General features: G+C 46.4%; 1 protein-coding gene across 2 annotated transcripts in view; it reads right to left on the reverse strand.

The window, feature by feature from the left end:
* Positions 1-1,822: 1,822 nt before the first annotated feature.
* The window catches only part of CUNH1orf21 (chromosome unknown C1orf21 homolog), a 219,889-nt gene continuing 210,992 nt past the window's right edge, over positions 1,823-10,719 (reverse strand). For both annotated transcript variants that reach the window (XM_040636288.1, XM_040636289.1), the window contains one exon: positions 1,823-2,631. In XM_040636288.1, the coding sequence (XP_040492222.1) occupies positions 2,593-2,631 (39 nt within the window). In that variant the 3' untranslated portion in view covers positions 1,823-2,592. The remainder of the gene's footprint in view (positions 2,632-10,719) is intronic.

Consider the following 10,719-nt stretch of genomic DNA (forward strand, 5'->3'; position numbering starts at 1 on the left):
ATGGTATCTGAGACAATCTACTTCATGTTCAGATACACGGTGGGGGGGGGGGAGGCAAAATATTTTTGCATTAGACCCTTTGCAGAATGCATAAAAAAAATAAAGTACAAACACAAATCACTTGACAATTTTATGATTAAAGCCAAAGATGGAAAAAAACAGACAGTTTTGAGTGTTGCTAACATAATCAAGCGTCTCATGCCAACCCACTCAACCATCCCATTTCTCAGATCTATTTCTAGATACACCAAATTTGTCTGCAGATGAAATCACGTCTGCACATCAAAGAGTTAAACTTGGGAGACAAGAACTCCAGGTGAAAAGCCCCTGGGTCCACGGGAACCAGTTTCTAGTTTTATGAAACACTCAAAAGTCAAATTCCCAAGAAACACTTGGTTCTGGGTACATGTGTATCGTGTCAAAATGCTAAACATGACTAGAAAAAATGATATGAGCATGTATCATCTTTGGGTAGAAGGTGGCCGTTTTCTGGGAAGACACTCTCTGAGACGCCAGGTAGTGCAGCCCCGTGGAAGATGCTTAGTGTCTGCGTCCCTCTTGCTCGAGAAGAATCAGAAAATCACATAACAGTGAACAAAGTCCCACGTGGACAAGTTTCAGGTGGGGCTCAGCAGTTCATTTACAGTTGAGGAAAACTATTTTAGTCACTTGGCCAAAAACCATACAAAGGGAGGGAACGTAAACCCCTAGGCGACTTGACTCTCTGCATTTTTCTGCTTCAAGCAGGATAAAAAGCCTTAAATTTTGGCTGCATCTCTATTTATGTAACAACCACAGCTGCTCCCCGAAATAGCTGCTGCTGGCTGAAAGCATTAAGGGCCTTTGTTGCTAACATGTGAGTCCGTTTTCTGTAGCACTTGACTGAGTTTCCTTCCCCTCACTTCTGCGCCCTGGGGTCTAACAGCAGATAAGGAATCTCCCCATTAGCCCATCCACGGCGCCATCCGCGTCACGGATGGATTTTAAAGTCAAGGCTCATCTCAGCGAGAGCAAACTCAGCTTCTTGTTCTGGTCTGTGGCAGGCGATCTCTCGGCTACCCAGGACGAGTAACGACTACCCACCTTTGGAGGGCGGCAGTGTGGCTGATCCTGAGCCCCTCATGTTCAAACCCCACAGGAGAGCAACACACGGTGCTCCCTCCGTGTTTCTGTGGCACGACCCCCCACCTGGCCTGCTGGCACAGCATTCAGCAGGCTGCGCTGCCCTGAAAGTAACAAAGACAACCCTCGTCAAAGCTATCAAACGCGTTAAAAAAATACAAAAGTTATTTTCTCCTTTTGATTGCTATTTACTTGTGACATTTGTTAAAAATATTACTTCTATCTTTGAGAAGAGATCATTCTCTTCATATAATATGGAAAAATAAACTCTACCAAACCCACAGTTCACACTCCCCAACACCGCCCTAGGGCTTTGGCTTCTGCATTTCCAAATATCATCACCAGTGTCGATGTACTAGGTTTCCAGTAGGTGAACGGGTTGCACTGTCCTAGCCAGTGCCGCGAGTGAGAGAAGGAAGTGGCAAGGCTCATGGAACATTTGGAAGGGAGCGAGTGAGGAAGTAGAATGGCTTATCTGCTAACAAAAGGAAAGGAAACAGGGTGGCATTCCTAAAACGTCGAGGGGGTGTCCCCTCATCTCCTCTGACCACTGGCAGCCCTGCTAATGCGTGACAGATGACTGATGGGAGGGTAGGGAGCCATGACGCTCAATTACTGGTGTCATTGCAAAGGAGGGCTCATCTTCCGCACCCAGGATCACTGTAAGACACTGAACTGGATGAATGGGAGAAGACAAGGATACATAAAAACAGTAAAATGTTTATTTTCTTAGAAAAAAAAGTGGGGAAGAGGGATTCAAAATGATTGTGATCACACTTCCATCTGCATCTGAGCAAAGCCAATGTTGCAAACTTAATCCTTGATGAAGATACCTAGTCAATGAAACCACCCGCTGCTCGCTCCTACGTCACTCCGGGAGTCACGTCCCAACATGCTTTTAATGGAAAGTGGCTTCTCTACTTCTTCTTAGCAAAGAAACAAGGCTTGCCATAGCAACCATCCCATCTCCCAAGCGCAACATTGCCAGTGAGAAGCAAGGCTCTGGACCGCTCGGGAGAGACAGAGAGGGAGGAGAGAGGGAAGGAGACGCTTGTCTTAGAAGCAGAACAGTTCTACCACAGAAGTTTGATATCTGAGTTCACCACTACCTCATCTTATAGAAAATAGTTGGAGAGCATCTGTAAAACCAACAGTATCTTTAAGGTGAAATTGCAGAATTTTGCTGCATACCTGGACACAAGAGAAGTGAGAAGTTGCAACAAGTTTTAACTAGCAGCAACAAAGAAAGTTCGAGAACAGTTTTGTGTGTGTGTGTTTGTGTTTGTTTTTAGCAATATGCCTTTGCAAGTTCATTAAGAAACACTGTATTTAATGGGGCATACGATATGGAACGGTCTTCTTTTGCTATGGTGCTGTTTCGCTGAAGAGAACCGACCTTTGCAAAGATTTCAACTGGGGTGTAACCTATTTACACAGTAGTAGCTCCTGGTTTCAGTGGTAGAATGGGTGCTATGTGATATCCTCTTCTTCGGAACAGTAATCTCGACCCTTGAGGGGAAAAGAGAAGGACAGCACGTGAGTGAGAAATTCAAAGCAGAACCCGAGACAGTGACTCACCCGCAATTTTCTCTCAATGTCTGTCTCCTGGGAAGAGAACCCAGGCTTTATCAGTGACTGCGGGGCACAAGGGAGAGAAGTCGCAAACATGCGCTGGCTGGTTTGCCAACGGTATATGCCTCGGGGCATGGAAGTGTTACCAAGCCCCAAATAAGCCCTTACCTTATATTGGTAAGAACTTACATTAGGCACAAACAAGACTCGGTCTTTCACCAAGAAATTACCAAACGGACACTCCATTCGGGAGACCAAGTTCTCAAGACTCTTGCTCTAAACAACCAACGAGTCACTTTCGGTTGGGGTCGGGGCTGTTCGTCATCCACGATTCTTATCGCCATGCCTGGAATTCATAATTTTACACAAGGGGACGGTATAATCCAGGGATGTTTTAGTTTGAATCCACTCTCAATTAAACAGCGGTTAAAAAACAAACAAACCCAAAGATCCACTGAAATCTGTGTAACAAATCTGGGACTATGCTTGGGACGATGCTTGGTCCGTGTAGGATATGCAAAAAAGGCAAAAACGCTTTTTTGATTCACTCGCTACCCAAACAGGTCACGTGAAGGCTTAAGGACTAAACACAATTGTTACTTTTGAACATGTTTCATCCTCTCTCCAGGAGGTCACACACTCTATGAGGGCGTGGTTAGGACTGGGCTTTAAGCGTCGCATCTGACCCAGCCCAGCTGTCTTGGTCAAAGCGTTCAGCTTCTTGCTCCGTAATCCCTCGAGACAGGACAGGAATAAAAGTACCCGCCCACCCTGCGTCACCGGGTCAGAGACAAGGGCTTTGCAAAAGGTCAGGTATTAATACTATTTGTACCCTTCAACCTGTCTGTACACACACTACATGTTTAAATTTTGGGGGTGAATATCCCTTTAAGAACAGAATTCTCTACATAACTGGAACTTACTCCTAAAAGTAAATATAAAGAAAACAACAATTTTGCATGAAACTAGTTCTCAAATGTATTACAGGTGTCTTTGTCACAATATCTGTATACAGAACATATTTCACGTTCTCCTAATAGTTGAGCGGCACCAGAGTGAAGGGCTGTACTCTCTGGCCAGGCAGTCATCCTGGCTCTGTGACTTCCTAACTCTGGCATCTTCGTTGTACCTCAGTTTCCCCATCTGTAGTGATGGAAACAATCATCCTACTTCACACGGTTGCTGAAGATTAAACAACGGTCGTGAGGTGTGGGATAGTGCCCAACACTGCATTTTGTACGCGTTGTATGTGCGTATGCAGATGCGTCTGATAAAAAAACGCCACCACCCAGTGAAGTCTCTGTGGCCTGCGAAGCACGAGAGGTGGCCAGCTGCCACACTACATGGCCCCAGCCTGCTCGTTCTCTTCGGACGTGGTTCGCTAACGAGCGGGTTTTGGTTTCCCACCCCTGCTACTTGCAGAGCGTCTGAGCCCCGTGTCACCTCTACGTTTGCTTCACTTGCGGCGTGAAACATCTCCTGGGCAAAGAAACTGGGCAAGCAGTCTCCCTGAGAAGAGAGGCAGGCACCCAGCCGTCATCCCCCATCCACAGCTTCCCTGGGGACGCCGCCCGAGCGGATGCCATTGCTGGCCTCGGCCCAGACCACTCAGCAGAGCCGCGTGCTGGAGAGCTAGAAAGAACCTCGTGGGCCCTGACGGTTGGGAGTTAACTCTTCAAGGGGAGACACAGGACACATCCAAACATACCAGCACAGTGCTAGAAACAGATCGGGTGATGCTGTCCACAGAGCCTCCGCTCGTGAGGAGACCCGCAATGGGCACAGGGCTCGTGCAGTTTTTATCAGCAAAGGCAAGAGGACATATCCAGTGTATATATGGACAGACACACTGTTGTGGGACAACAGGCAGAATAGTGGGCTTCGGCTTCCTGGGGATAATCGTGGTCTCTGTCTCAGGCTTGTGATCAGGATTCGATGGGAAAAACACAGTGTCTGGCAGGTAGTAAAGGTCAGCTGCTGTCCTCACCGTGGTCACGGTCATTACACACCCTGTTCTGGCCAGCCCCCCGCAGGGGGATGGGGACCTCCTTCCTGTGGCTGTCGGTGAGTGACGACCGTGGTCATAAACTGTGATGGGATAGATGGCGGGGAGACCTTCCTCCCACCCCCCAGCCTGGTACCCCAGACAGGCCAGAACCCTGTGCACTTGGATAAACTTCTCTGGCAGACACCCGAGGCCCTTTCCTTCTTTTATCTAAATGAGGCCGCAAATCAAAGGCTCGGCGGGCCAACGCGGTGCTCACGCACCAGGAGCACTCAGAGCCTCCAAGTCTACTGCTACCACAAGGGAGCACCCCCTTTGGAGGGACAAATCTAGATCACCCGTCTGTGCACCCAAGACTGCAGTGATCGTTTCCCCAGCATTCGCTTCCCGGAAACGATAATCACTCTGAGGAGGAGGAGGAGGAAAATGGCATCAGCTGCTTCGCAGACATTATTTCCTTGACCGTTGACACTGACCCCGCCAGGGCGAGCGGCGCCCTCTTACCTGGAGGGAAACCTCAGAGGGGCCCAAGACCACAGCCTCATCCTCCCCCTTTTTGTTACGACTGCAGTGAGCTGACAACGAAATTCAAATTCCAATCAGTTCCGTGTTTGTTATCACCTGCCGGCAGCTCTGAGAACCAAGCATTTCATGGACGGAAAACCTGGAGATCAAAGGCTTGGAGCGTAAGAGCCCCCAGAGGGCTGGCGCCGTTCTAAGGATGCGGAACCTGGAACCGTCACGGAAACGCCCCACCTGCGCGCGGGCAGGCGTTCTACAACATGACTGCACGTCTCATGCAAATTTACAAAGAACTGTGCTAAAGAGAACCTGAAAACCTTCAGCTGGCAGAAGGCAGAGGTGGGAGTGAGCTGGGTTTGGGAGGAACACGGCGATCCTCCTAACCGAGGAAGCCCTTCCCCGTAAAGGGGCTACAAAAGGGACGTGTGTAAAGATGCTTCCCGCGGTCAGAATTGGAACCGGGGGACACGATTCCACCCTTGTGCAAAGGACCCACTGCAAGCTACAGGAACAAGATCCCGATGAGGCCCCCGCAAGCCGGAAGGCCGGGAAGTCCCAGTGATGCTGACAAGGAAGGGCTGTTGGAAGAACTACAGGGGCATCTTGGGGCAGACTCAAAAATCTCGAAGAGGTCTTGCCTGTGGAGATTTTCCCCGCCGCGCTCCTGCTCTGTATAGGTTTCCGTGTCCTTGGCACCTGTCTGTGCTATCTCCTTGGAAACTTAAATAAGTTTATGTCAGCTCAGAACATACATTTCCAAGATTCTAGGGTAAGGATTCTTTGCTTGTTGAAATATCCAGGCTAAGAATTAGGGATATTAAGGGACAGAGAAGGAAAGACCACTATCCTAATTTTAAATTTTGCTAAAGAGCGTAGCTCAAGGAGTGACTCTGAACAAGCGAGTTACTCCTCTAAAGGACCTACAGTGCTTTTCTCCTTAAGTTTAACTAAACACATAGTCAAGGACTGGCCGTCCAGTTGCAGGTGTGATTTTATCTTGGAAGTCTCTAGTACATTTCTGTAGACTTGTGTGCATTCAGCCTAATACGCACATCTCAAATACATAACACTCAGCTGTGAACTGAGTATTTCACAGCTGGGGTAGATCAGAACCATATGGATGTTACTGAGAGGACATGAGTCTCTGTTTCTCCATCTCTAAAATGGGGACAGTAAGACCTAACATGCAGTGTCACTGAGGGAATTAGAAGTAATACACATAAGGTGTTTAGCAAAGCTTGGCACATGGGAGGGAGATAATGAATAAATGAGAGCTCTAGTGATGAGGTTGAGAAATGAGATAACAGATGCAGCAGTGAATAAACTGTCTAGGTGAGACACCCGGCCCACAGCCAAATGCGTCCGTTACGCGCAGGTCCTCAAACAAGCCAGGCACTTGGGCGCTCGTCGTCCTTTCTCCAGTCCGACTGGCTCCCCCTGCCTTCAGCCCTCCTCACATAAATCACTTCTCATTTTCTGGATCTCTGCTCACATGCCACCCCACTGTCTTCCCTGTACACCTTATACATGAGATAGCACTTCCCTTACTCTGCTTCATGTTTGTTTATATTACTTATCATTTCCTGACATTAACATATTAATTCCTTTCCTTAGTGGCCGCTTCCTTTCTTGAAGAGAAGCATCAGGTAGGCAGAGACTGTTGATGCAATGCTGCATCTTCAGGATGCCAGACCAGTGTCAGCCACATGTGAGATGTGCAGTGAATATTTGTTGCATAAGTGGAAGGATGAAAAATATCTAGAGGTGTGAAGTTTCGGAGTTGAAAGGGGACCTAGAGGTTTTCTCCTCTGACCTTGCATCTAATATAGGATGGGCCTCCATTTACCCCGTTCCAGACTGGGAGCCTTCTCTTTTAGGCTGGAACATGTCAGATCGTTTTCCAAGCTGCCCATGACACTGGTCAACGGCTGAACCCAAACTCTGCATCTTTGTAATTCCCAAAGAATGGCTTAATCTAAGCCTTTGGAACCAGAAGATCATTCTTCCCATACCGACAGCACCCCTTGGTCCCTCATCTGCAAATAACACGGCCTCACCCAGGTCTCTCCCTTGCAAGGGTGCCACTTTCCCCATGATCTTATTAAAACAGACCCAACAAAAACATCACCTGCACAGAATAAGATATCCCAGATATACAGCGTAAGAGAGGTAAGAATTCAGTATCAACAAAGGGCATCACCAAGAATGGCAGATTCCAAGAGAACGGACGTGCTAAATCCTAACAATAATACAACAGAACTTCTGTCAAAGTTCTGGAGAGGGAAACAGTTCTCAGGGACACAAAGGAAGAGAAAAAGATCGCAAGAAAAAAGATAAAAAGAGGAACACACTTGATCATGTGAAAACAAACCTTTGCTGGGTAAAAAGTAACAACATAAAAGGGCAGATTTCATAATGGGAAAAATACCTGCAGCATACGATGTGTCAGTGAGTGATAGGAGAAGCTCATACCAATAAAAAAATGGACAGTAAGATCTCAGTAAGACGGAAGGGTACAAAGGGGAAACTCATTCAGAATGATGTAAGACCAGTGAACGCATAAATAGAAAAACGGTCTACTCCAGTCATCAAAAAATACAAATCAAATAATTAGATATTACTGAAAAATACTGACACCCAGTTCTTGAGGGTGCACAATGAAATGTACCTCTGTCTTACGGGCAGCGCTGTCATATGATATGAGCAGCTCGAAGGGTAACTTGGTAATACCTACTATGAGTCATAAAAATGTTCATACCCTCTATTATAGCAATCACTGAAGTAAATCTCAAAGATAAACCCCCAAATGTATGTTTTTAAAAAATATATGCGCTGTTTCCCTGGGGCTGGAAGTGGGCATGGGGACTGGCTGCAAGCAGGCAGGAGGGACCTTCAGGAGGTGATGAAAATGTTCTAACACTGGAGGGTGGTGATGGTTGCGTCATTTGGTAAATTTACTAAACATTACTGCACTGCACATACAAAATGAGCAAATTTTATGCCATGTAAACGATATCTTTATAAAGTTCTTAGAAGTATATGTACAGATAGTTTCATTGCAGCCTTTTTCCTAGGCATGAAAACAACCTCAATCAAATACCCCAAAGAACAAGAATGGTTACTAAGGTGTGGTCCATGCACACTCTGCGACCAGAAAGACACATGAACAAAACGACGGGACCCATCACGGGCCTGGGTCCCAGCAGCTCCCGCTCGGACACCCCTGCACCTCCACACATATTGTTCCTTTCTCGAAGACCCCCTTCCCCAGCTGTCTCTACGCAACCACTCAGTCTTTACAGTGTTGTTCCAACATCATATCTTCAAGTGACCTTTCCCCCAGTTGCTCAGGGAGAATCGGTCTCTTTCCTTCCATCCCACCACCACGCTTTATAGTGATTTTAGCCAAAATGTTTGCCTCCCTTACTCTAGGCAGCAGGATGTGTCTCACTGATCCTTGTCTTTTTTGGTATTTACTGGAATCCTTGTGTGGCCCACGTCACAATGGTGATGAACACTCAGGCGTCTGGAGGAAGGCAGTGTTGTGTGCGTGTGTGTGCGTGTGTGTGTGTAGGGGTGGAGGCTGTTACATGATGTTTTCAGGAAGTGTCTTGGGACTTCAATAAGCGAAGCAAGTTGTCAGCGCTCTGTGGATTGCGCTAGGAAAAGCAGTCCTCTTCAACAACAGAGCTGATAAAGAGTAAGTTTTGAACACCAGTATCAGCAGAGACTGGGGCACAGCTTGGTCCCAGGGCTAGCCTGGAATTTAGCAGAGGGCAGCAGGAATGCAAGGAGGGGGAGAAAAGCTGATATCAGAATCCCATGTCCACTACTTAGCATTCTTATTTATATAAATAATACTTATGTAAACCACATAAGGAATCATGTCCCCCCTCTCTCTCTCTCTCTCTTTCTGGACAAGGCAAATGCAATTTTATATTTTGATTAAAAAGTGTGCATCTGGACAGCTAAATTATAAGTGTCAATCTAATGCAAGTATAATAGGAACACCAGCTGTCCCTTTTTTTAAAAAAAAATTTAACTCCAATATAGTTGACACACAGTGCTAGATCAGTTTCAGGTATCCAATGCGGTGATTCAGGAATTCTGTACATTACTCAGTGCTCAGCATAAAAAGTGCACTCCTTAATCCCCAACACCTATTTCACCCATCCCCCCAGCCACCTGCCCTCTGGCGACCATCTGTTTGTTCTCTATAGTTAAACAGTCTGTTTTGGGGTTTGTCTCTTTTTTCTTTGTTCATTTGCTTTGTTTCTAAATTCCACATACGAGTGAAATCATACGGTATTTGTCTTTTTCTGACTGACTAATTTCGCTTAGCATAACACTCTCTAGCTCCATCCATGTCGTTGCAAATGGCAGGATTTCATTCTTTTTTATGGCTGAGTAATATTCCATTGTATATATATACATATATACACATCACATCTTTGTCCACTCATCTGTCCATGGACATATCTTGGCTATTGTAAATAATGCTACAATAAATATAGGGGTATATATCGAATTAGTGTTTTCGTACTCTTTTTTCTTTGTGTGTGTGTGTTTTCATATTCTTTGGGTGGATATCCAGTAGTGGGATTACTAGATCATATGGTAGTTCTAACTTTAAATTTTTTGAGGAAACTCCATACTGTTTCCACAGTGTCTGTATCAGTTTGCATTCCTAGTCTGGTTTTCTTTTTGTAATATTCAGCCAGGAGTCTTAAGCTCAGTCTTTGCTGTTGTCACAAAATTCTGATTAAGAAACTTCACAGGTACTGCAATGGGGCCAGATAACTAAATACTTGTTTATAGAAAGCAAACATTGAGTTTTGTAACGGAGGCTCCTTGTAGAAGTTTGTTTTAATGAGGCTTATTTCCGTCTCGAACTGTGAGCTGTGCCTGTCATAAAGCAGGTTTGCTGACTGACTGACCGACCAACGGAAGTATTCATTCTCCTCTCCTTTACCTCTCTGGACGACACCAGGAACCACTGTTAGCTTCTGGCCTGTGTATTATTTTGATTCTCCTACTTCCTGTCTCTTCCTTGAAATGATTCATCTTCCTCCTCTCTCTTCTTAATGGTGGGCATCCTGAGTTTCAGTTTCTTGACTTAGTTTTGCCTCCTGGATAGACTTCTATCCTGCCTCGTGGCTTTCAGGGTGCCCAAGAGCACCCCGATTACGGAAGCAGAACTGCTGTGACTGTATTTTGGCGCAGACATTTAACAGGCCATCTCCTTGCTCTGCCCACCTAACACTTTTATTCCCCGACCTTTCCCTCCACGCATCACCATCCAGAGGCAACCTCAGATGCAAATTTCCATGGGCATCTGGATGGTTAAAAGCTCTGTCCCTGAACCAGGAACGCAGGGGCAGGAGAGCTGCGTGCCACAGCTCGAGCAACTGTGAACGATGAGCCAGAATCCTGAACACCCAGGATGTGGAGGCGGGAGGCGGGAAAAGGGAGGAAAAGTGGAACGAAGCCCCCCCCCC

The sequence above is a fragment of the Ursus maritimus genome, unplaced genomic scaffold (genome assembly GCF_017311325.1).
Source record: "Ursus maritimus isolate PB19 unplaced genomic scaffold, ASM1731132v1 scaffold_2, whole genome shotgun sequence".
Classification (NCBI taxonomy): domain Eukaryota; kingdom Metazoa; phylum Chordata; class Mammalia; order Carnivora; family Ursidae; genus Ursus; species Ursus maritimus.